The sequence below is a fragment of the Gymnoscopelus braueri genome (genome assembly GCF_963280865.1).
Source record: "Gymnoscopelus braueri genome assembly, chromosome: 14".
Classification (NCBI taxonomy): domain Eukaryota; kingdom Metazoa; phylum Chordata; class Actinopteri; order Myctophiformes; family Myctophidae; genus Gymnoscopelus; species Gymnoscopelus braueri.
In genome coordinates this window covers 15,371,906-15,398,863 of record NC_137619.1, presented here as the reverse complement: position 1 = coordinate 15,398,863, position 26,958 = coordinate 15,371,906, and the positions used below count along the sequence as shown (strand labels likewise).

Below are 26,958 nucleotides of genomic sequence, written 5' to 3'. Positions count from 1 at the left end.
ATTTTTCTTTTAGATTATTGTTAGATTATATAGATATTGTAATTTGATGCAACTATTGACTACTAATCGACAAACGCAGTTCTGTCCCTGTATAGTGCATTCAAATGTACCACCAGACTTCCAGGAACTGATTCATGTCTACATGAGTGATGTGATAATCACATATTTTGGACTTTTAGACCATTGTCACCACCACTCTAGGGAAAAAAGAAAGATATATAGAGATACATGGTTTCTGCCCAACAGCAACAGCATGGGTATGGCGGCAGTTCCACATTTGAATAAATTAGTTGGTTGCATTTGAGTGGAGTGAGTACATACTGCATGATTTGGGGAAGGAATTCATATGAGAGTGTTACACTGAAGTAAAACAGTAAATTAAACTAGTTAATGTAAAGAGTTTACTTATATGAAAGAAGCCCAAGATGTAATAATGGCTCAACATTTAATAAAATGTATACAAATGTTGCCATCTTGGGCAGGGTAACCACTTATTACATTCTGGAAAACAAATGTGTTTTATGCTCTGAATATGATTCATTTTTTTGGGTGGATTGTTACATCTTGGACTTCAAATGTCAAATGTTTATTACGGGTGCGTTCGGAAATACAGCACTGAGCGCACTGGCCAATACAAACTAATAGGCGAGTGCGCTCCGGTGTGCAATATCCGAACGCACCCTACATTTGAGTCATAACATGTCAGACTATACTACACATTAACAGCATAAAAAATAATTTTGTCAAAATGATTAAGGTTGGGGAAAGATACATTAGCTTGACCCCTCAGGCCCTCACAAATCTAATGTGTGGAACCTGCATTTCCGAGGGGCAAATAAAAAAATGCCTCTGGTGATAAACCAGCCCAACATTTGCATACTGAGCCTGATTGGTCCCCCACAACTTCGGAGGCAGAGAAATCCAATCTCCAGAGGGGCCAGACCTAATCTGCCGAGGGCATTTTTTTTTTTTTGCAATGGCAGATTCGTCTGGAACCGGGCTAATGAAGGCATACATGCTCTGTCCATCCCGTTTTCCGTTCACTGTGTAGTCGGCAAAGAAGTTTACAAACTCAGAGATCCACCATCAATCTGTTGTCTAAAGAGTGTCATTTTGGTCGGGGCTACCAAGTCGCGCTCCACGCCCCCCATTGCTGACGTCAACGTTGCCACTCACTTTACAAGCAACTTTACAGAAAAACAAGGTGAAAGTCGCTTATAATAAGCAGACATGGCAACACTGCCGTAGAGTTGGGTTATGCCCCCGACCCCCCCGCACGTCCTACCCTCCCCCTTCAACGTCACTTCCTCTACTCCACCTTCCTTGGCCAAGCACAAAAAAAAAAAAGAGACCAAGATGGCGGCCGTCGTAGAGAGAGCGGACGGAGCTGGAGGTGTTGTTGGTTCTCCTCCCGGCGGCTCTCTGAACCTGATGGACTGCAGTGACTCGGTGGGGTCGTCGCCCACCGGACTGTCGGATTCCCAAGACCCCCAGAACCTGAACGCAGCCAACCCTCTGCTGGGTCTGCCCATAGTGGCCGTGGAGACCATCCTCAACTTCCTGTCCTACGACGAGATCAGCCTGCTGCGCCTGGTGAGACACCGGGTTGCCACGTCCGCTTGTTTTCTTTCCTGTAAAGACAAGTGACTTGTAAATATTGGTGGCTGTTGCTGTTTTTATTTGGGGGGGCTTGTTTCTAAAACTACAGTTGCTTATTTGGGCTTGTTTCTAAAGTGTAGTTGCTTATTTGGGCTTGTTTCTATAGTGTAGTTACTTATTTGGACTTGGTTCTATAGCGTATATGTTTATTTGGGCTTGTTTCTATAGTGTAGTTGCTTATTTGGGCTTGTTTCTATAGTGTAGTTGTTTATTTGGGCTTGTTTCTATAGTATAGTTGCTCATTTGGGCTTGCTTCTATAGTGTAGTTGCTTATTTGGGCTTGTTTCTATAGTGTAGTTGCTTATTTGGGCTTGTTTCTATAGTGTAGTTGTTTATTTGGGCTTGTTTCTATAGTGTAGTTGCTTTGGGCTTGTTTCTATAGTGTAGTTGCTTATTTGGGCTTGTTTCTATAGTGTAGTTGTTTATTTGGGCTTGTTTCTATAGTGTAGTTGCTTTGGGCTTGTTTCTATAGTGTAGTTGCTTATTTGGGCTTGTTTCTATAGTGTAGTTGTTTATTTGGGCTTGTTTCTACAGAGTAGTTGATTATTTGGGCTTGTTGTGTAAAAACCAGTGGTTCTCAAACATTTTATGTGAAGGAAAACCACCAAATTAATGTATATTTGTCTGCAGTGCAGACCACACGGTCTGAAAATATTGTATGCTATGGACCTCCCCCCATACAAGACATTTGTTGAATTATTTAAAATGTTTTCACTTTTTTCGAGATTTGGTGTGAAAATAGCAGACCTACAAGCTCACAAGATTGGCTATTTTCAAATGGTTGATATATATAGGTTTAAACCGCTCATGTGGCCTATTATAGTCGCTTCTTTGGGGCTTGTTTTCATAGACCTGTTTGCTTATTTCTCTCGCAAAATCTGGCAACACTGGAGAGAGGAAAACACACACACACACACACACACACACACACACACACACACACAACCCGACGGTGTCGCGCAGCCAGGCCGAAGATAACAGACATACAAGCTCGTACACACTGCACAGCGTGTACGTCTGCTATTATTACGCGCGTCGTTGTGGGAGCTTGTATATCTGCTATTTTTGGCGTGCCTCGAGGTAATGCTTATGAGTCGGGCTTTCTTTTCACTGTTGCCAAAATAGTGGTTCCTATTTACTCTGCTTAGTGCTCATATCCGGTCTAAAGCCCGCCTACTGCACTGACTGTATCCGGTAACTTATACATACCAGTGTTGCCATGTCTGCTTATTATAAGTGACTTTTGGCTTGTTTTTTTCTGTAAAGTGGTGCGGTTTATTATTTTTTACTAGTAACATGCAAGAAAAAAAAACATTTTTTCCCCAAGATTTTTCTTTGAAAATAGCAGATGCGACGCGTTGTGATCCCGTGGGTTCGCTATAGCTGATCTGTAGGTTCAAAGTGTTCATGTGGCCTATAATAATAGTCGCTTGTTTTTATAGAGCTGGTTGCTTATTTCTCTCGCAAAACCTGGCAACACTGTGTTAGACGAGAGAGAACAAAAACAAACCATAACACAGAGAGTTGCAACGCGATGTTAACGCTGTTTTAACCACACACTGCCTGGCAGGCTAAATCCCTACATAAATACATGTTATGATGATATTGTGGATGGATTCCAGTTTGTATGACCCGGCTTGGCTGTCAACAAGCAGTTCTTCCAGCTGCTTGTCTGGCTGGCTGCAGCCGAACCAAGGGCCCCAATTTCTGCTAACCTGGACACAAGTTAACCGACCCCATTGCTAACTGCTTTAACCAAGGGCCCCAGTGTCTGCTAGCCTGGACACAACCGACCCCCATTGCTAACTAACTGCTTTAACCAAGGGCCCCAATGTCTGCTAGCCTGGACACAACTGCTAACTAACTGCCCCAATGTCTGCTAGCCTGGACACCACCAACCCCCACTGCTAACAAACTGCTTTAAAAATATACAATCCCTAATGTTTGGAAGTCCTCCTGTCCTGATGAGGATTGGTCATTTATTACTGTACTGTAAACACCCGGGACTCCAGGAGTTTACTGTGTAGCAACACTGTAAATGCCCTCAGATAATCACGATTCAATTCAAGTCAAAGGAGCTTTATTGGCATGAGCAAACATACGTTTACTTTGCCAAAGCAAGTGTCAAGCATTGTGTTAAACAGAGCTAGGTCACATTGCGATGTTATATGTTAAAGTAATACAATGCAGGTCCACAAATAACGATTTTTAGCAGCCTCTGCTGGTCATTACCGTCACTGCAGGCCGTTCGTTTATTCCTGCGTTACCCAGAGTTCCATTTGTTTTCACCGGAAGACGGAAGCGTTTCAAAAAGCGTTATTTTAATTGTTTTATACTATCTGTGGATCGTTTCTCTTAGCCAGTGGAGCTTTAGTTACCGTGAGCTGTGTTTTCTTTTTCTGTACTTTTTCGATCTTCAAATCCTACAGTTTCTTAAAAACAGCGTGAGATTCCTTTTTGTTATTAGCGCGGTAGTTCCTGGCCAAACAGGAAACTGATGCATTTCCGTTTCAGTTTTCCGGCCGGATGATGTCATTTTCGCGGGAATGACTAACCTAGCCACCGTTTCAATAGAAAATATAATGGAAAAGGCTTTCGGCGGTGAAATTCATGGAGTGGGTGTTGTGGAACATTTGCCACTCACAAAAGATATACAATTTAACTTTAATTTTGTTGAAAAAGTTACCTAGTATTACTTTAATGTAAACAGGGTATGTAAAGCTTTTTGAAACAAATGGCAGCAATCTTTTGTAGTCACTTTTGGGACAGTCGGCAGCATTTTCCCCAAAACTCACACTATAGGCTCTGTATTGTGCTAGGTCTGGAAATGTAACATACATTGTTGTTGGGTTTAGCTGTGTTGATGGATGATATATGAATATAGATAATTTGTTTGTCTGTTAAGCAAATTATTTTTGCACCAATTCAAAACTGCAATACGTGTCTAAATCAGTGGTTCTCAAAGAGGGGTTCTTGAGGGGGTTCCAGGGGGCCCCCCAGCAAAATGGATAATATAGAGTAGCATCAAAATTAAACCAAAGTTCAACCACTTTAAACCTATACATTGGCTATTTAAACAAAACAAATCTTGACGAAAATGTGGAATAAATAACAAATCTTGGGACCCTGGCACAACATATTTTCAGATGGGGGTCCGCGACAAATGCATATTCATTCATTTGGGGAGTTTGTAAACGCTGTAGAGCATACCATTGTACTGATTGCTGCTAAGAGAGCATAGCCTGGCTCCACCCCCTGAATCGTTTGCCTCGCATTCAGGTCTGGTGACGTTGTCGAAGGCGGGTGTTTCTCGGTTGAAAATCTGTACGACGAATCGGGATCGGGATAATCCAGTATGAACCAATCGCCAAAGAGTCTTTGAAAAAAAAACTTTGGCCACGCCCCCATCTCAGCAATCGGCTGCATTGAGAGGGCTTTCAGACTGAATAATGGAGTGAAACGAAATGAAAATTCAGGTTGAGTGTCAGGCTAAAGAGAGCATGCCTCTGATGTAAGTTGACCGAGGTCCTCCAGGACTATATTTGGTACCCTCCTTTTTTCCCTCAACGTGGGGTGTTGTGAGCTTGTGGATCTGCTGTTTTTTATCAAATGTTCACCATTAATGGTTATGAGAAGAGAATCTCGAATAGGCACACTAGGGTTCAAGTGGTTCAGTTAGGAGGTTTCAAACATGTCCATGTAACTGCGGACATTTGGTTCCGTTTGCACACTCGAGTTATGGTGGTCCTTGAAATTAAAACGTTTGAGAACCACCGATATTGTAATTGTATAGCAGACGTGAAGTCCACATACCAGCTCTGACGGTGTGATTTAAAAACGGTTCCGGATCCCAACCCTAGTTGCAGAGTGCTCCATCTCATTGGCTGAATGTGGCTGTGTTGTTCTACAGGTGTGCAGGCGCATGGATATAATCTGCCAGCGCATCCTGAACCAGGGCTTCCTGCGGGTGGAGAGATACCACAGTCTGTGTCAGAGGCAGGTCAAAGCACAGCTTCCCAGGTCAGACTTGTTTGATTTTTAACAACATTACAACATAATATAGAGAGCATGTCAATATGAATGCATGTGCCCCCCCCCTAACGTTGTCAACCGTCACCTGTTGCTAGGCGAGAGTCGGAGAGGAGGAACCACTCGCTGGCCCGCCATGCAGACATCCTTGCGGCTGTGGAGACACGCCTCTCCCTGCTCAACATGACCTTCATGAAATACGTAGACACCAACCTCTGCTGCTTCATCCCTGGGAAGGTCAGTCCGAACACTCCAACTCATTGTATTTACACTATTTTCTCCCCAAATTCGTCGTTAATTCCTCCCCCCACACTTTTTTTGTGTTGTCACTGCTGTTGTATCCTACTGGCTCACCTGCCAGCGAGGAGCCCCCGCCTGGAGGAATTGCCACCCCCAGCCTGTGCAATGACAAATATCACCCTCCCCGGCTTCCCTCCCCCGAATACAGGCCAATTGTGTTCGTATTTGGGATCCCACAACATAAGGGAAAACAAACTGTCTTTCTCTCTGTACATTTCTGTTTCTCTCTCTGTCTCTCTCTTCATCTCTTTGTCCCTCTCTCTTTCAGTCTCTCTGGCCCTATATCAGTCAGTCTCTCTCGCTTGCTCCCAGACACTGCATGTCGTTGTGATCTTTAGAAATGTCCCCAATGACAACAAATCTATTTTGCAAATGTTGGAAACACAATTTTGTTAAAACAATTTGCTGGAAAAGCTATGTTTTACATGCTTCTATGAACTAGTATACTATAGTTCCATGTTTGCAGCCGATGGCACAAGTACTAGTAGTGTAGATCCGGATAGCTTGTAGCCTTGCACCCGATTGGCTGCTTCCTCTTAGACACGCAACCCATGCCCTGGAGGGACAATTGGCCTGCGATCTTGATTGTTAGTAAACAGCGTGGTCCTAATTGTAGCCCCCTTTTGTGTCCCAAAAGGTAATCGACGAGATCTACCGCGTGTTGCGCTATGTCAACTCCACACGTGCGCCTCAGCGGGCTCACGAGGTCCTGCAGGAGCTGCGGGACATCTCGTCTATGGCCATGGAGTACTTTGACGAGAAGATCGTCCCCATCCTGAAGAAGAGGCTGCCTGGGGCTGACCTGTCCGGACGCCTCATCGGATCTGCCCCAGGTAATCGACACGCACTCGCCCGGGTTAGAAGGGTCAAAGGTAGGAGGATCGTTGTAACCATTGAACCATTGAATCCCAGCATCCATATTCTGGGGGGCGGGGGTGGGGCATGGATTACGGTCCAAGTACAGAGCCAACTCGGGTCGAGAGGGTTTAAGTGGTTAAAGGAAGTGTTTGGTTTATATTTTTTCTACAGGACTTCAGGGGTTTTGTTTACAGGGTGTGCGACAGTTAATCAAACTAATTAATTGAAATTATTTATTTGTATTTTAATGACAGTAGATTTTGAAAATAATTATTTGGTAGACTTCTTGAGACCATCCATCCAGATTTTCAACCCTTCAATACACCACCATTATTACTACCATTACCTGATTAATGTTAACGCATAGGCTACATTTGGAAAGTTAATAATCCACATATATTATTTTACACCAAAACAAAAGCCAAACAGTGTAAATACTTAGATGGGTTAAGTGTCTTTCTAGGCCTTCTGGATCTTTTTTTTTTAATCTTAAACCACATTAACCCTGAAATACCTATTCTGGGCTTGTCATTATAGACAGAACATTTTTAGTAGTATTTAACCACTTCATTTAAACCCTATATACTTTGTTGATTGGGGTTTCCCAGTATCCCCCTCATTGGACTGAACAGACTGGCAAATTGGGCTACTTTCTTACTTCCTTCACAGGTGTTACCATTGATACCATTTCCTTGCCTACGTACTCTGCCGTACATAGAGCCCATTAAATGGTTAAAAGTTAAAAAGTGTTTTTGCTGTTGGCGATCGCTGAAAGACACGACCTCCAACCGTGGCTTAATTCCGTTCTTCCTTGTGGTCATCTCAATCACACCCCCCCCCCCCTCAGTCGCAGGTCCGTCTACCTCCCTCACCACCATGTCCCTGCTGGCCAAGAACACGCCGTCGCGCTCGGAGATGACCAAGGTGCAGCAGCAGGTGAAGGTGAACGGCGCGTCCATGACGGCGCTGCGGCGGGAGATGCAGGAGGTGCGAGTCAAACAGCTGGAGCAGCAGAAGCAGCTGCAGGACCAGGAGCAGAAGCTCCTGGAGCAGACGCAAGTCATCGGTGAGCAGAACGTGCGCCTCGCCGAGCTGGAGCACAAGCTCCGCGAGCTGATGGACAGTAGCACCGTGGGAGGGCCGCCACCTTCGCGCCCCGGCCCAGCTCCTCCCTCTACGTCCGCCGCCGGCGCGGTGTCTTCTTCCAGTGTCGCCGCTGCTATGTCCGGCACGACGCAGGCGGTGGCGGCCGTATCCGTGCCGCCGTCTCTAGCTAGAGAGCCCATCGGGGAAGGCGGGTTTTCGCTAAAACGCACCAGGAAGAGCTCAGACCTCCCGCGGCAGTCGAAACGCCTGCGCAGCAAGAAATAAAAGGGGACGCTAACGCCTAATTTATGCTCTTGTCACACGACGGCAGCCGCATGCCGGAAATGGCCGACCTACAAGCTCACGACGCGTCACGGACGTGTTCGCATCATGAGCCTATAGGTCGTCTATTTCCGGCACGTGGCGCCATTGTGCGATGTGTCATTTAGGTTTTTTGTTCTTCTTCTTTTTGTTTGGTTTTGAGGTCTGATTGATTGCACCTGACCCCCTCCCCTCTCCCCGCCCCTCCCGGACGCTCATGTGCTGTACTGTCCTGTGAAATGAGTCGGGCGTATCTCCACATCTTGCTTTCAAAAGTGTTTCAATCGCCATCAACTGTCACCACTCATGGGCATGGCCTTTTTTAAGGTGGGGGCTTGCGTCGCCAATAATGTGTTTTAAATCAAGTGCTGCTGTCCACAGACGAAAAACCACTGAACGGAAAGATTCACTATGACTTTTGCACAACTTTATGTGACTGGGGGTTGGCGTTTAGAAATGTCACGCGTTGTTAAATTAAGGGGTGTATGAAGCCACTTAACTAAAGTGTGGTGTCGAGCTTCTTGCTCATAACCCTAAACTCAAATTGTCTGCCATTTGACACTAAGAACGATTTTGGTGGCTGGACTTTTTTTTTTTGAACGTTAGTTCTTTAAAAAAAAACTGCTCCTTTTTCATTTGTCTTGGAAATAATCTATTTCTTAGGAGTATAATACTAGAAAAAAAGGGATTGCATTTTTTTCTTTATCATTTTAGGACCCTGCAGTATTGAGTCAAGGATTATGAATTATATGAATTATGACCGTTGGTGGATGAGGAGTCGTCTAAGAACCTAAATCAGTTTTCTTCAGAATACGTTTTATTCCCTTTTCCTTGTTGTTAAGTCACAGTGATCTCATCTCGATCAGGGAAGGCGCCATTTACCTTGAGGGTGGAAAATGTACCTTCATGGGGACCTTTTGGACTTAAAGGACAACCCATTTTCAGCATTATTTTTGTATAATTGGCCCTCACAAAAGCTCATTATAAGATGGTACCATCTCTATTTGGCCTGTGTCTCAGAGGTGGGCTGCGGACAGTTCAGAAACCTTCCCACCAGTGACATCATCAGTAGGTAGATATGGTAATTTCAAACTTTGTGTTTGTTTATTATTAATGCAAGAACAATAGCTTCTATTTCAGCATGCTAACTTTCCAGGAAGAGAAAGGCTGTAGTTTCTATTAGTTTGGAATTCACATCGATGATGGTTTGATAGGCAGGTTTCTGAATGACCTACAAGTCCACATCGAAGGTGTTCTGGATTTTAGGGTTACGTCTGGTTAATGATCTTAGATGACATGTAGCCCACCAATGAGAAGCAGAGTGAGTAGACGCAAATTGTGCCATCTTACAATAAGCATTAGTGAGGACCAATTATATGAAGATGCGGTTGAAAATGGGTAAAGTGCTCCTTTTAAATAATTTATGTTAAGTGTGAATTCATTGGTTTTATTCACATTCGCTTTTACCTACTTCTGTCTAGTGCAATGTATAATGTTTAAAAGAAATCTGTGATCTGAAGGTGATTTTATTTTGGCGACATGTCAGCCAGTGTGTTCTCCGGAACTGCAGTTCACGATGGATCATTGAGTCAGATTTGGTCGGCGCTCAAATCGTTCTGAAGAGATCCAGAGTCCTCTGGAGAAAATAGCCGATCTACAAGCTCACAACGCGTCACGCCGCGACGCGTTGTGAGCTTGTAGATCGGCTATTTAAACTGCACGACATCTGCGCTCAATAAGCATAATCGACTTGTGTTGTACTGTACTGCAGTCCATTTGGTTCATAACAAAACGGTGTAGCCTCTGATCAGGGTCACAACAGTGCTGATATTCAAAGGTGGAAACGTTCCATGAGAATAATATAAGGGGACTAGCAGATATACAATGGAAATGGGGGTTATCAGAAATAATAATACAGAAATGATAATAAATTATCAGCTCCATTGTTCACATTTTGTTCACATCTGTTCGAGCAGATGATTGTGTCGGTGAAGCACATCACTCACAGTTCTGTGCTAGTTTGACATGAAGGCAACAGAAGCTATGTGCAGTACCTGGAGGGCTTCACATGAGGTATGCTAAATCTAGAAAGTGTAAAGTATTTTTTGTACGCACTTTAGGAGTGTTTTTTGTCTTTTCCTGTTCGTTTAGATTTGTGAACCATCTTTGAACTTGGAAAGGAATGTCAAAGCTTGACTGCTTTGCTGTCCCTATTGTGACCTAGGGTTGTCCCTATAGACCACCGAAATCTGACATAATTTACACATCCTTTGTTTGTCTACCTGGTTCGCAGTTTTCCACCCCCATTCTGAATCCCATAGACGTATTTAATATTGCGTCAAATAAGAACTGAAATAAACAAATGATCCCGGCGGTTTGACTCTTATGGATATGAAGCATCAACTGACGGTGAGAAAACTATGATGTTACTTCCGCCGAATTAGTTAAATTTTCGCCAGAAACAGACTGTATCAAATATACGTGACTGACTATCATAAACGATACAGAGCCTCCTCCCTGACAATATCGCCGAGACAGTTTGTTTATCTTTGGACCACAATTCTTATATGAGACGATTCTAAGATGACCCAATGTTATTCTCCATAGCGAAATTACTTTACGAACCTGGGGATGAACGAGTGACGTCAGGACTTCGGTGGTCTATTGTGACCTTTTTATGAGCAAAATATTTCGAAAATAGACAATCTACAAGTTCACGACGCACCGCAATGCGACACATTGTGGGCTTGTAGATCGCCTATCTTTGGAAAGGGGCATGAAACCCAAGGCTGATTTTGACTTTGTTTGTTTTCATTTATGGATTTAAAACTACAGAAGAGTAAAAACATGGCAGGCTAGTAAGCAACACAGCTGCAGCTAATGATGATATTTAATATTAATATGTAATAAGGGGAGAGTTTGATTTAGGTGTGTCTAGAGAGACAGGAGTGTGTCAAGTATAGACGATACTCAGTATTGTCAATGCACAATGACACTCTTACATCTAACACACCCACTATTAATTGTATTTACTGCAGCTGCATTGCTTACATTGAGGTGTATTATAAGGTCAGCCTTATGCAGCCTGCCATGTTTTATCCTGCTGTAATTTGAACTGAAAAACTAACTAAAAATGAATTTAACAAAAATGAACTAAAATTAAGTAGTTAAGTTAAATTGGGGAAATTTGTCCCCCCCCCCAATGTTCCATGGAAAACATTGTCATTTCCCCTGTGAAACAGTGCCCTTAAAGCCTGATTCATACTTTCTCGCACCATGGCATCGCGTGCCTAAAATAGCAGACCTACAAGCCCCACAACGCGTCGCGGATGCGACACGTTGTGGGGCTTTTAGGTCTGCTATTTTCGGCATGCGATTCCGTCGTGCCACGCAGCATAAATTAGGCTTTACTCATCCTACACACGTCTTTCTGCCTTGTGAGGTTAGCCGGTGAGCCCATATTGCGGCTAGAATTGTTTATTTTTATTATTTTTGTCTTCTGTTTGTTTTGTTTGGAAGACCTCAACCACTCATGGCATGAACCTTTTGTAAAGCATACTAAAAACAAAATGCTGTTCACTTCCTGGTGAACACAAGCGTGTATTATAAACACAAATGGGCAGGAAACACAAGAATATGTAATCTAGTGGCTTAATTTGAGACTGCGTCTCAGTTTAGAGAAAATGATGACTGTACTGTAAACTACTTCATGTACTTCAAAGTGTAGATTGTGAATTTATTTCATGTATGTATACGGCGAAAGGAAAAAAAACTAAAGCTATCTTTGGAGTTGGCCTTTTTGGGGCTAACTATATGGTTTGTTGCACACTTTACTGTTACAAATGTACAAATCAAACCTATTAAAATTCAAGTCAACTCAGATGAGAGCTATATATGTTTGCATGTAGTGTTGTGGATGAAAGCTGTTGAATTCAGCTATATGGAATGCATGTTTTTTGATGACTGCATAGTATAACTTTTTCATGGCTTGAAAAGACAATATATTATGACCTTTTCATCGTTTTTGACAACAGTATAGTATGACTTTAAAATTAGAACAAAGATGTAATTGTTCAGTACAATAAAATCATCTCATAAGATGCTAATTAAAAGCTAGGTTGAAGAGGTGGTCCCTAAAGATGTTGACTGCTTGCCTACCTTTCTCGAGGTAATGTATTCCACAGATTCGGGGAATAATTGATGAATGCAGCATCACCAATGTTCTTGAGGATCAGCATGTGGGGGGAAAAAACATTCCAAGGTTAAACGCTCAGGCATTGTGCTCAAGTCTGACCACTTGGTCAGCAATCAGCTGGGTGAAGCTGAATTCCCCCTGCAGAATCAAATAGGTTTTATTATTTCTAAACATTTTTCAAAGCTTTTTTTAAAGAAAAGGAATAGCCAATTTAACCTTGAGGTGCACACCCGACCTGTATCCCTACATGAAGGCTACTAGGTTATTGTGTGACATCCCAATCAACCTGTTAAATGAATCTGCTTTATCATAGCACATTTATAGCATTTAGTTCACTCAAACACTCACAAGAGAAGAGGTGGATCAGTGGAGGTTCACAGGGGGTCATTGTTGTGATGATGATGTCTAATCTATGAGGTCAATACCTTTTAGTGTGAAATAAGCTATGAAAAGCACTTCATTCCAATAACTGAAGATACTATCAAGTGTAGAAAATGTCTGTGAGATTTATAAACGTTTTGTCATGTTTGAGGTTTGTCTGATAACAAAACAACTTGACTGTTCACTGTACTGCCTTCATGCAGGCCTGAGTATGGGAGTGAAATAGTAGACTAGTGAATTAGACTACAATTTAGGGGTTTAGACGCTCTATCCAGAGCGACTTACAATAAGATAGGTAATCACACACCAAATGCAGAGAGACAGTGTAGTGCCTCAGTAAACTAGGGTAAACCAAGAACCTACCGTCAGTCTAAACAATATACTATGAAAAAACTATCCGTACATTGAAACTATAGAAACTATTTGATACTAGGCAAATAATGAGCCTAACATCTGTCTAAATAACATCCTATATAAATAGCATTTTAACCTTTGCATAAGTCTATATGAATGTTACCAAAAACATGTTAATGTGGGGTTTTAAAATGTGGCTTTCAAGCAGAAATGTGAAGTTTAGGATTGAAGTCAGTTTCAGCTACACCCTTTGACACCTGAAGGACTGAAGAATGTTAAATATTGAAGGAGACCAAAGGCAACCGAGTTTCACCGTTCTCTATGTTTTGATGGAAGGAATTCAGTTGAGGCGGTTTGGCAAAGGAAGAGATAGATTGTGAATTTGTGTAGACTGTGTTTGTCCACACAATGATACAGATGAAGTAAATCCAGTCCTGCACTGTATGGGAATCACAATTATTTGTATTGCCAGCAGGTATGTTTGAACGTACTGTACACAAGGATATCATCTGGACGTTGTTGCAAAAAACCCACAAAAAAACTAACAACAAATCAAAAGTGAAAACATTGTGTACACACCAGTGGTGGAAAGTAACTAATTACATTTTACTCAAGTACTGTACTTAAGTATAATTTGGAGGTACTTTTACTTTACTGGAGTATTTCCAGTTGTCAATGCTTAGACTTCTACTCCACTACAATTATTTGACAACTTTAGTTACTAGTTACTTTGTATTATATTTGATTATTATTACAAAACCACTTCAGACCTATACTTTGTCAATTTGAAAATAGCGTATCTACAAGCTCACACTGCGTTGCTACGCGAGTGTTGTGAGCTTGTAAATCTGCTATTTTCAAAGGATTTCTATACATTTTGAAAACTTGTGAAATGGTACATTCTGCATAATAAATACTTTAACTTTTGGTACTTTAAGTACATTTTGATGCCAACACCTGTGTACTTTTACTCAAGTAAATGTTGAATACTGAACTTGTACTTGTAGCAGACTATTTCTACAATAGGGTATTGATACTTTTACTTATAAGTAAAAAATGTGAGTACTTCTTCCACCACTTGTACACACTTCTATACTGACAGTCTGACACAAGAAAAACTAAACATTTCTTAAGTGCAGTTTAAAAAGGCCTGGCTCTTTTCAGCCAGCAGGTGTCGTGTGGCGACAACGTGAGGCACGCGAGCTTCCGTTCCCGGAAGTATTCTGGTCAGTGTTGCCATGTCCGCTCATTATAAGCGACTTTGGGCTTGTTACTTATGTAAAGTTGCTTGTAAATATTGGTAGTTGCGGGTTGCGGTTTTTGGGGCTTGTTTCTAAAGTGTAGTTGTTTATTTGGGCTTGTTTCTAAAGTGTAGTTGTTTATTTGGGCTTGTTTCTAAAGTGTAGTTGTTTATTTGGGCTTGTTTAAACCAGTGTTTCATTTTCGTGTTTCAAGTCATGGACCCCCAAATGAATATGTATTTGTCTGCGGACCCCCATCTGAGATCATTTTATGCCAGGGACCCCCCATACAAGATTTGTGTTGTTTCAAAAAACATTCCCAATTTTTCGAAAATATTCGCTATTTTCAATATAATTGAAAATATGATAATAATAAGCGTTGTGAGCTTGTAGATCTGCTATTTTATATAGTCAATGTATATGTTTAAACTTTAAAGTCCTTGTTTTGGGCTTGTTTTTATAGACCTGGTTGCTTGTTTTTCTCACAGAATCTGGCAATATTGTTTATTATACACAAAAAAACAGATTTTTGGTCGTTTCATTACATATTATACACATATATATACATATACTATATTCCAAAAGAACCAAGGTAAGCGATACAACATTGATATTTGGATATAACTGTAACTTATAAACTAAGTTAGGAGGCAATAATGTAACAAATTGCTGGTTGTAAACACATTAGCTAGCATTACAGCTACTTGTGTGAACTCTACCTAACTATCTAACTCTACCTAATGATATAGCCCTGAAACATGACTGTCATACTATCATTAGGTAGCCATGGTTCACATGACGCTTGTATACACTAGGGACATCTGCATACAGGATAGGTGGGCACTAGGGACATCTGGGTACAGAATAGGTGGGCACTAGGGACATCTGGGTACAGAATAGGTGGGCACTAGGGACATCTGCATACAGGATAGGTGGGCACTAGGGACATCTGCATACAGGATAGGTGGGCACTAGGGACATCTGCATACAGGATAGGTGGGCACTTGGGACATCAGCATACAGGATAGATGGGCACTAGGGACATCTGGATACAGGATAGGTGGGCACTAGGGACATCTGGGTACAGAATAGGTGGGCACTAGGGACATCTGCATACAGGATAGGTGGGCACTAGGGACATCTGGATACAGGATAGGTGGGCACTAGGGACATTTGGATACAGGATAGGTGGACACTAGGGACATCTGGATACAGGATAGGTGGGCACTAGGGACATCTGGATACAGGATAGGTGGACACTAGGGACATCTGGATACAGGATAGGTGGGCACTAGGGACATCTGGATACAGGATAGGTGGGCACTAGGGACATCTGGATACAGGATAGGTGGACACTAGGGACATCTGGATACAGGATAGGTGGGCACTAGGGACATCTGGGCACCTCGATGTACAATTCGCTATTTTGTCCAAAATGTTAAAAAGTAAAATGCTCTTAAGCAATGTGGAGTATACATGATGGGAGCATGCACGGTACATCATTATCAGACTTAAATGTATCCTTCAACTTCTTGTTTATGCCCCAAGATGACTGGATATACAGGTTTTGTAGCAATTTGTAGTAATTACTAGTATTAAGGTAACTGGTTGGCTCACTTGTATTTACTTACACCAGCAGGCAGGACTGTGTTCTTGTTAGCTAACTAGCGGACCCATGCTTGTTCTTGAGGACAATGATTGGTGCTGCTCTGAAAACCAGACATACTGTCATAGTAATCTGTAAATTATTGTAAATATTCAATGTAATTGTTACTGTACCCTTTCTTTCCCTTTTTGCAGATGCATCATTCTATTTTGAAAGCCATTGATTCTGTAACACTTCAGAAATGTACAAGCTGCTGTACACGGTACCATTGCTCATTTTGTTTGAACTTCAAACCAGCCAGACTGCCGGGAATGCGGAAGCATATAAATGCCCATCTTAAACATGCACTCACTTTTGAAGGTATGTATGTTTGAGCTATTTTTGTTGGGCAGCTGGACATTTGTGTGTGTGTGTGTGTGTGCGTGTGCGTGTGCGTGTGCGTGTGCGTGTGTGTGTGTGTGTGTGTGTGTGTGTGTGTGTGTGTGTGTGTGTGTGTGTGCGCGCGCGTGCATATTCATAGATTTTCATAGATCTTTGAGCACCACTGAAGATGAACATACCTGTCTCTCCCCTTCCCTGTGGGTTCCTCTGACACAGGCTCACACACAGCTAGACCGAGTAGCACGTTTTTGCATCTGCTCTTTTATAGCGCATCGGTCATCAGTGTGGACGCTCTGTATAGTTATAGTGCTTGGTGTGAACGACCCATATGACAGATGCCTTGCCCTTTTTAAGTACATTTGTTCAAAGTTCTTCACAAACAAAGAACGCTTCCATGAGAGGCTTGGCGACATGAAAACACACCTGCTGATTTGCAAAAAGCGTTCTGGTCCCACACAGCACTGCACCCAGTCTGAGCTGTCCAGCTGTGGTCAGCTGCCCAGCCTTGCTATACTGGTCTGCAGTGGTCAGCTACCCAGCCCTGCTAAACTGCCCAGCCCTGCTATACTGTCCTGCAGTGGTCAGCTACCCAGCCCTGCTCAACCACCTAGCAGTGGTCAGTCCCCCAGCCCTGTACAGCCACCCAGCAGTGGTCAGTCCCCCAGCCCTGTACAGCCGCCCAGCAGTGGTCAGTCCCTCAGCCCTGCTCAGCCACCCAGCAGTGGTCAGTCCCTCAGCCCTGCTCAGCCGCCCAGCAGTGGTCAGTCCCCCAGCCCTGGTCAGCCCACAACCCATTCCACTGCCAGATCCAAAGTCAAATGCCCACAATGCACAACAGTTCTGTACCGGAAAGATCTTGCCGTTCATGTGGAGCGCAGACATACCAAGGACATAACTGCCACACGCCACCTTGCCAGTATATGTGTTGATGCCGTCAATGGAGTTTCAGCTGTCCAGAGAACTGCTCATCGGTTTGCTGCACCAATACACGTTCAGCGCAAAACCTGGGGCACAAAACATTTCACAAAGTGTGAGTTGGAGGAATGCAAAGTGTATAGTGGTAATATGTTTGAAACGTGTGAACACCTCCGTTCTCTAGATTACTGTGATCGCACGGCTACAGAGGAAGTTCTCCAATCATCTGTCCTGGACATAATGGTTGATCAGCAATTCTTTGGAGAAGAGAAAAGGGCAACATGCCTAAAAAGGCAACAAGACGCACTGACAGCACGGGTTCCATTTTCTGTTTTGGCCAAACCTGGTCGATCCTCCTCACACCGCATATGTCTGTCAATCTATGAGCCTGAACGTAAATATTATAGTCGGCTTGGCAGGGTTATGGTGACTTACAACACGACCCACAACACTTGGCATTGTCAATGTCCATGTGCCAAGGAGGCACGCATGTCCTGCGTGCACAAGGACATTGCCAAATGGCACTTATTTCAGGTCAACAATGAACTGTTCAAGACGACACCGACTTCTCCAACAGAGCATCTAGAAGAAGCTGAATGTGATGCATATCCATTATTCAGAATAGATGTAGTGTAGGAAGCATTAGGGGTTAGTTAAGATGCCCATCCACCAGACAGGCTCCGGAAAGAAGTGGACAGGAGGCTGGAGGTAAACTGTTTACCTATTAACTTGTGCTATGTAATACCTACTACAAATATCCGGTTTATGTTAGGCCCCTTCAATCGGGGCTGTTCCACAAAGCTGGCTAACTGAGTAAGCATGACTTCTGTACTCCAGAAATGTTCTTTTTAAATTAGTCCATGTTACAGATGGGAAAGGAGTTCTGGGTGTTTTTCAGTTGGTCAGCTTTATGAAACACACTCCAAGACTGCACTAAAGGAAAGGTTCCTGCCTGCCAGTCAAAGCATATGTATGGCTGATTGAAGTCAGTGATGAGGTTCTTTTAATTGATTTCAATTATATTTAATTTCTCAAATAGGACTCTGCAGTGATGAAGGCCATCAATGAAGCCTGTAAGTGGCTGGGCCACAACAGCCACCTCTTCCAAGGGCATGTCCGTCAACCCAGGATACAGGACATGGCCATTCTGTCTTCGTCTTTGACAATGAGGATGACACCAAATGTTTTTTTTTGTCTTAAGTCCTTGATCAAAGGGTGATTCGGTGTCCACTTGAATAGGATTTTGGTTTGCGTTCAAGGTTCAATAGTTTTCTTATTTGACTGGACCATTTTATATCATAGTATCTATAAAAAACACATGGATGTACAGAATTGCACTGTTGAGTTCATGTGGGAGGAGTGGGATGGCCTTCCTACCCTGAAGACTACCTAATGCATAGAAATGTTGTAATCTCTGACTGTGATTTCTGTCTGTTTACCAAAGAGTAAACTGGTATCCACACAAGTTCGTACAGATTACAGGGGCCTATTTCACAAAGCAGAATTAGGAGTTAAGCCTGGATTTAACACCTATCCTGGCTTAATTTAGCCAGGATTAGCGAATAGCGATGAATCGGTTTCATGAAAGCTGAATTATCTTGCCAGATTAGTTTAGCCAGAGCACCCTGGGGCCTGTTCCTCGAAAGGTGAATTAAATAAGCCTGGATTTAAGTCAAATCCAGGCTTGACAAAGTCGGGTCCGTATTGCCTGGTTTATTCGGTTCCTGGAACGCCAAGCCAGGCTGAAAAGGAGCGACTTTGTCGAGCTAGGCCTTGTCAAGCCAGGCTGTGTCGAGCCAGGATAATGAAGCCAGGCTTCACTTATTTCTATAAAAGACCATGAAAGTCGATAGCAGAATCCTTGAACTTGACCAATCATGGAGCCCAAAACCAGAGCGGCGTTCTTCTCTGTGGCTGAACAGCAGCACTGCAGCAGCTCATGGAATCTTACAAGGAAGTAAAATTTATAATAAGCAAGAAAGGAAACACGGCCGCAAGAAATATAGATCCAGGGAGAAAGCGTGGCAAAGTATTGCCGACAAATGAAATGCACAAGTTGTCCAAAAATATGCAATTAATTTATATACAAATCCATAAATATATAATTCAGTTAGGTTTAAACATAAGGAGTTTAAGTGAATGTTGGAATTATAATTATAAACACTTAGAATAATTTTCAAATTTCTAATTTCTAAAATCGAAGATCTACAAGGGAAAAGCTTGCCTTTTGGTGGCCGGGGGTCCACGGTCCACGGGGGTCAACGGGGGTCCGGGAGTACACGGGGGGCCGGGGCCGTTGACCCCCAACAGAGGTCCGGGGTATACGGGGGTCCACGGGGGCGGGGGTCCACGGGGGTCCGGAGGTCCATGGGGGTCGGGGGGTCCACGGGGGTCCGGAGGTCCATGGGGGTCCGGGGGTCCATGGGGGTCCGGAGGTCCATGGGGGTCCGGGGGTCCACGGGGGTCCGGAGGTCCATGGGGGTCCGGGGTTCCACGGGGGTCCGGAGGTCCATGGGGGTCCGGGGGTCCATGGGGGTCCATGGGGGTCCGGAGGTCCATGGGGGTCCACGGGGGTCCGGAGGTACACAGGGGGCCGGGGGTACACGGGGGTCCGGGGGTCCACGGGGGCGGGGGTCCACGGGGGCGGGGGTCCATGGGGGGCCGGGGACCCCCGGCCGCCATAAGACAAAAACATTTCGGGCTTGTAGATCTTTGATTTTCGCATAAGAATTGAATAAGTGTAGAAAAACTCATTGGTTTATGATTGGAGTCATTGGACTAACAGCTATTTCACAAAACTTGAAGAACAAGGCACTGGATTAATAAAGCTTGGCTGTTAGCCTGCTCCTGACCAGGCTAACTTCACAGCTAAATTGCCATGGTAACTAAGCTAGGCTTGCTTCAATTCTCTTTTGAGGAATCGGATAAGGCTAAACTTAGCCAGGGTGAACTGGCTAAACTAATCTTCAAGATAATTCACCTTTTGAGGAACCGACTCAGCTCTAATCCTGGCTAAATTAAGCCAGGATAGGTGGTAAAGCCAGGCTTTAGCTCTAATTCACCTTTTGAGGAACAGGCCCCTGGGCCCTATTCCACGAAAGGTGAATTAAATAAGCCTGGCCTTAAATCAAATCCAGGCTTGACAAAGTCGGGTCCGTATAGCCTGGTTTATTCGGTTCCATGAACGCCAAGCCAGGCTGAAAAGGAGCGACTTTGTCGAGCTAGGCCTTGTCAAGCCAGGCTGTGTCGAGCCAGGATAATGAGGGCGGTGATTCGCCGGCGACGTATTTCTATAAAAGACCATGAACTCGAGCGCAGATTCCTTCAACTTGACCAATCATGGCAGCGGGGAACAAAACTCGGGCAGCGTATTTCTCTGTGGCCGAACAGCAGCAGCTCATGGAAGCATATGAGGAAGTAAAACATATAATTAACAGAAAAGGAAACACGGCCGTTATTAATAAATCCAGGGAGAAAGCGTGGCAAAGTATTGCCGACAAATTAAATGCGTAAGTCGTCCAAAAAATATATACAATTTATATACAAGTCCATAAATATATAATTCAGTTGCCATGCAATGTTGACATTAGATGGAATCCATCTATCTAGGAATCCATCTATCTATCTATATACTGTACTGTTCAGCTTAATATGGTTGTAATGTAGGCCTATTCTAGTTCAGGGGTCTTCAACAGGGGCTCCGGGACCCCTAAGGGGTCCTAAGAGTTACTACAGGGGGGCTGCCAACTCTTTGTGTTATATGATTTTTTTTTTACCTTAACCACTTGAACCCTAGCATCCCCATTCTGAGGAGAACTTCGGCAAAAAAATTTGCAGATCTACAGGCTCCCAATGCATTGTATAATTGTATAATTAATTATCTTAACTTATTAATGTCCATGAAGCTCAAACAGGACTGGCACAGTCAGGACATGGCAGCAGATGAAAATTAAATACAAGAACATCTTGCAGAGTGGTAAGTGCGTTAATACATTGAATACGATATACAAATGAAGGTGGATAAATCACGTATGTGCCTGCTGACATGTTTTATTTGCTTGCTGGTTTTAGCTATAATAAAAGAAAACTATGTTTGTGGCACTGGTGGTGGTCCTCCCACCGAAGATTATACACCAGCGGAAGATTTGGCCCTGGCCTTAAACAAGGGAAGGCCTGTTGTGGAGGGGATCCCGGGGGGGACATCGACGGACTCGGTGCCCCGCCAAGTGTCTGCCCCCTTCATTACGGGTCCGTCTACATTAATTTAATTTGTTCAATAGCCTATACTGCACATAGAACACAATCAACCATTCATGGTGTTATTATGTGGACTGTCTGATTAATTATTAAAGGTCTGACATTGTCTTGCAGTGTCAGGCGGCACCGTTATACTTGTGGAGCCATGCAGCGGATGATGAGGATCCAGTGAGTATTATAATTTAATGACACCTGTCAGCACTAGGTCAATACACTCTAAATTCCACTGATCTATTGAATGTGCAGGTGGAGGGCTTTTACGAAGAGGAGGCAGAGGCAGATGATGCGCAGATGTCGGCGGAGGAGGAGGTATCATGTCAATCGCGTGTAAAACAAATAGGCCTATACTTATTTAGTCCATATTGGCTAAGAAGTCAGTGATGTGGTTGTCAAAGAAAATATAATTTCCTAACAGGACCCAACAGATGCAGAAACTGCTGGACAGAGCCAGCAGTCTGCGAGCCAGCCTGGGGCCTGTTCCTCAAAAGGTGAATTAAAAAAGCCTGGCCTTAAGCCAAATCCAGTCTTGACAAAGTCGGGTCCGAAAAGCCTCGTTTATTCCGTTCCTCAGACGCCAAGCCAGGCTGAAAAGGAGCAACTTTGTCGAGCTAGGCTATGTCAAGACAGGCTGTGTCCAGCCAGGATAATGAAGCCAGGCTGAATGGGCGGCGATTCGCCAGCGACGTATTTCTATAAAAGACCATGAACTCGAGCACAGATTCCTTGAACTTGACCAATCACGGAGTCCAAAACCAAAGCAGCGTTCTTCTCTGTGGCTGAATAGCAGCACTGCAGCAGCTCATGAAATCATACAAGGAAGTAAAATGTATTTAAGCAAGAAAGGAAACGCGACCGCAATAAATAGTTCCAGGGAGAAAGCATGGCAAAGTATTGCAAGTGTGTGTGTGTGTGTGTGTGTGTGTGTGTGTGTGTGTGTGTGTGTGTGTGTGTGTGTGTGTGTGTGTGTGTGTGTGTGTGTGTGTGTGTGTGTGTGTTTGAGACGGACGGGCAACGGGACGAACGGGACGAACGGGACGGGGGGGGTGGGGGTGTACTGCGACGGGGGCCACAACGGGACGGGACGGGGGACGGGGGACGAGACGGGGGGGGGGTTGACCGCGACAGGGGGCCGTGACGGGATGAGCGGGGGGGACGGGACGGGACGAGACACGCAATAAATAACCCCACATTTGCAAGACCACTTTGGTAGAGGTTTGGGTTGTGTAGTTACCTTGCCATCATGATGTAACTCCAAAGGTGGACAAGAAATAAAAAATAATTTCTCCAATTGACTAGAAATTGATAATTTAAAATATGCTCCTCATTGACTTACAAAGAGGCTCCTTTAAACCCGTAACTAATCATTTATATATATATATATATATATATATATATATATATATATATATATATATATATATATATATATAAATTATTAGTTACGGGTATATGTGTGTATGTATGTGTCAGACATTTTTTATAATATTTAAAAAAAAATGTAATATATTATCAAACATCTAACAACAAGATGAACTATAGTGTTAACTATAACAGAGTGACAATTACATATCACATGAGTCATTGTGAAACAATTATGATTATGATTCATGGTCACACACTATTTCAGTAATTAATTTGATTATATCTTATTGTATTTATTTCATTTTATTTGAATGCAGGGTCATTAAAATGAGTCCATATACAAACACATGTTTTGAATTAACTGTGGAAAAACTTGAAGAACAAGGCACTGTAAGCTTGGCTGTTAGCCTGCTCCTGACCAGGCTAACTTCACAGCTAAATTGCCATGGTAACTAAGCTAGGCTTGCTTCAATTCTCTTTTGAGGAATCGGATAAGGCTAAACTTAGCCAGGGTGAACTGGCTAAACTAATCTTCAAGATAATTCACCTTTTGAGGAACCGACTCAGCTCTAATCCTGGCTAAATTAAGCCAGGATAGGTGGAAAAGCCAGGCTTTAGCTCTAATTCACCTTTTGAGGAACAGGCCCCTGGCAATGCAGTGAGTATTAACTTAAGGACATTCACCCCAATGCACAATTCCTGCTGCTGTGCTAATTGCTATGTGTTTAACAGACTGCAGAGATGGTGAAAAACCTGTATGCAACTCATTTGCGCAAACAAATTGAGTTGGCAGAAGTAGACATTGATTTAAAGAAAATTCTGCTTGAGAAAGAGAAAATCCTGCTTGAGAAAGAGAAAATCCTGCTGGAAAAGGAGAAAATAAGGCTGGAGAAGGAGAGGATAATTCTGGAGAAGGAGAGGATAATGCTCGAGAGGGAGAAAAAAACACTTCCATATGATTTGGAAAATAAAAAAAGGAAGATGGTGAAGTTGGGCTTAGAAGTCTGCATACTGAAAGAACAAGTATGGTCATCATTTCAATGCACAATGTAAGCATGACTTATAGCACAATGTAGTAATCATATTTTCCCCTCTCTCTCCCAAGCTTCCAGCTGATAAATAGCCGGCCCTGTCCCACTCCTGACGGTGAAGAAATAGCTGGCGTTTTTTTGTTGGTTTTACATTTGGAGATTTTTTGGGTTATCAAGGGTCCTGGGAATATTTATGTATTTTGTGTACGTTTTTGTTCATTGATTTTCTTCATAATGATGATCTCCCTGGATCTATTTATTGCGGCCGTGTTTCATTTATTTTTATAGGCCTACAAATACTTTCCATGAGCTGATATTTATGATTTAGGAACCCTGGCCTGTCAATAAATAATTGAATGTTAAAAAAAAAACATGCCATCTCTCATTAATGTACAGTAGGCTACTTAGTTATTCGTCCACTGAAATCGTAATGCGACCAATTATAGTTGTAAATTTTTCCCTTGGTTTTATTTTGTTCTTCATTTTCAGGTCAGTTTAATATTAGCCTACTTCTGAATGTGGTTTATCTTCTTAAAGCTATTTATTTGAATGTATTTGTCCTTTTCTACTATGTATTTGGCAGGTGTATTTTTGTTTATTAGAGTTATTAGAGTAGTTTATTAGAGTTTGAGTTCCTTTTAATTTAGTTAGTGGTCAGCGTTATAATTTCGTTAGTTGTGAAGGATTATACAAAAATGAAACCTAAATGGTGTGCTTCAATGGCAAATAAGATAGACACACACAAAGAGTAACAGAAATGATGCTTTATTGCATGCCAGGCAGGTTTTTTTAACGAAAAAAAAAGGAGAAAAACTTTTAACAAAATAATTGGCGGCATAGCGATCCCTTACGGCTGTGCCTTCAGGGTTATCAGGGTATTGTGTGGGATGTCGTCCCACTCCCTGTCCTCCACCACTGTGGGAGGCCTCTCTTTCCGCATCCCGGCTATAATGTGGAGGACAGAGCATGCGACTATAATATCGCATGCCCTGTCCGGGGTCACTCTCAGGCGCTGGAGACATTGGAACCGGGCCTTTAAAACCCCAAATGTCATCTCAATCCTTGCCCTTGTACGGGCATGTGCGTAATTATAGTGACGCTCTGTTGGGTCTGTGGGTCTGGGGTGAGGAGGTAGGGCTCGCAGGGATACCCCTTGTCTCCCAGGATCAGGCCTGGGAATTCACCTGACAACAAAAACGCAATAGTTAGGGGCCGTATAAATAGCAGGGTAAAACGTTGGAAACTATCATGATAATAATAATAAACTTTATTTGTATAGCACCTTTCATGACATGAAATGCAGCTCAAAGTGCTTTACAGAGCAAGAATACAATTACAGTTACAACCAATTGAAAAATAAAGCAAAAAAGAAAAGCAAAAGCATAAAACAACATTAAGATAATGTTATACAAATAATGGTGAACAAATTGGTGAGACTATACCTTGTTCCAGTCTCTGCGCAATACTGCAGGATCTAAATATCCTGGCGTCGTGGGCTGAGCCTGGCCATAATGCCACAACATTGGAGATGTGGAGGTCCGCATCACAGATCATCTAAAACAGTAAAATAAGATGTGTTAATTTAATGTAGTCTATGTAGGTGAATTAATGCCTATATTTTACATGAAAGATTAGTCATTCTTACTTGCATGGTTAATGCTGTGGAACCACTTCCTATTGACGAAGTCGGCTTCATGGTCACCCGAGTTTTATTTTATTTTAATGTGGGAGCAGTCCACACAACCAATGACATAAGGAAAGCCTGCAAACATAATTGAAATTAATAGTCTAATTTACTGTTCAAAAGTTACACATAAATTATTATTATATCTAATAATATAATATAACTTAAATTCATGTTACCGCCAATTTGATAAAAATCCTCCTTGATGTAGTTCAGTCCTCTGTGCCCAGGGAAAGTGATGAAGACTGGCGCTAATGACTTTAGGGCAAGGTAAACTTTGCGGATCGTCCTGCACACAGCGGCTTTGCTGATATTCTCAGCATCGCCAACTGTGTACAGGAACGTACCACTCGCAAAGTATCTCATCGCGATACAGACCATTTGTGGTACCGTCAAGGCGTGGCTCCTTGCGGTCTGGGTAGAAATTCGGGGGCCAAGCAGTCTACAGATGTAGCGTATGCCTGCCACGGCAAGCACAAAAGGGCATGCCATCGTGAAGCTCCACAGTAATCATTCCCACACAGGTTTTTATATACTCTAACTTAATTGAAAACACCCTTGCAAAGTTGTCAGCCATTTTTTTTAAATCTCAAGAACTTCGGTAATATATATTATCAAACATCTAACAACAAGATGAACTATAGTGTTAACTATAACAGTGACAATTACATATCACATGAGTCATTGTGAAACAATTATGATCATGATTCATGGTCACTCACACACTATTTCAGTAATATAATTAAATTGATTATATCTTATTGTTTTTTTTACATTGCCAACTCTCTCATGTACATAAAACGTTCAGATTTCAAATATAAAGTGCTTACCCCCGAGCAACGGATGTTACTAGGCGACCCGGACCGCGATAAGTACCCTTATCTCCCGTATTGTTCAATAAAAAGCATTTTAATCCGACCGCCGGCCATTTTCTCCAAATTTTCTCCGATACTTTCAACCATGCGACACTAATGGTTGGGAGGTGTATTGCACTCTGATACATTACAAAAAGAAAAAGAAAAAAAGGCCGGCGATGGGATTAAAATGCTTTTTATTGAACAATATGGGAGATATGGGTACTTATCGCGGTCCGGATCGCCTTGTAACATCCATGGCTCGGGGGTAAGCACTTTATATTTGAAATCTGAACGTTTATGTATATGTGAGAGTTGGCAATGTAAAAAAATCGAACACCGCTATAAACCAGGGGAGTCGGCACCATGACTGTCATGGTATGACAGTCATGTTTCAGGGCTATTACTGAGTAGAAATGCCTTAGAATATCTGCAGCTGATGAT

The 26,958-nt window shown here is 42.8% G+C and overlaps 2 protein-coding genes across 4 annotated transcripts; both read left to right on the top strand.

Moving 5' to 3' along the window:
• Positions 1-1,353: 1,353 nt before the first annotated feature.
• Positions 1,354-12,135, top strand: fbxo28 (F-box protein 28). 2 transcript variants are annotated; one of them, XM_080449061.1, is made up of 5 exons: positions 1,354-1,593; positions 5,570-5,679; positions 5,787-5,925; positions 6,626-6,821; positions 7,694-12,135. In XM_080449061.1, the coding sequence occupies exons 1-5, from the start codon at positions 1,357-1,359 to the stop codon at positions 8,215-8,217; spliced, it is 1,206 nt and encodes a 401-aa protein (XP_080305187.1). In that variant the 5' UTR covers positions 1,354-1,356; the 3' UTR covers positions 8,218-12,135. The 2 variants fall into 2 exon arrangements, with proteins under 2 accessions (XP_080305187.1, XP_080305186.1); XM_080449060.1 differs by having other exon boundaries at positions 6,626-6,860.
• Positions 12,136-16,816: 4,681 nt separating this feature from the next.
• Positions 16,817-18,607, top strand: LOC308100149 (uncharacterized protein). Of its 2 annotated transcripts, XM_080449068.1 has the most exons (3): positions 16,817-17,335; positions 17,369-18,034; positions 18,366-18,607. In XM_080449068.1, the coding sequence occupies exons 1-2, from the start codon at positions 16,823-16,825 to the stop codon at positions 17,960-17,962; spliced, it is 1,107 nt and encodes a 368-aa protein (XP_080305194.1). In that variant the 5' UTR covers positions 16,817-16,822; the 3' UTR covers positions 17,963-18,034; positions 18,366-18,607. The 2 variants fall into 2 exon arrangements, with proteins under 2 accessions (XP_080305194.1, XP_080305193.1); XM_080449067.1 differs by having other exon boundaries at positions 16,817-18,034.
• Positions 18,608-26,958: the final 8,351 nt, after the last annotated feature.

What these genes read in the sequence shown, in the direction of transcription:
- fbxo28 (XM_080449060.1), top strand. Translation starts at nt 1,357, where the DNA reads ATGGCGGCCGTCGTAGAGAGAGCGGACGGAGCTGGAGGTGTTGTTGGT. An exon ending in AGATCAGCCTGCTGCGCCTG is followed by an intron (nt 1,594 to 5,569) that starts GTGAGACACCGG and finishes GTTGTTCTACAG; the next exon opens with GTGTGCAGGCGCATGGATAT. An exon ending in GTCAAAGCACAGCTTCCCAG is followed by an intron (nt 5,680 to 5,786) that starts GTCAGACTTGTT and finishes ACCTGTTGCTAG; the next exon opens with GCGAGAGTCGGAGAGGAGGA.
- LOC308100149 (XM_080449067.1), top strand. Translation starts at nt 16,823, where the DNA reads ATGAAAACACACCTGCTGATTTGCAAAAAGCGTTCTGGTCCCACACAG.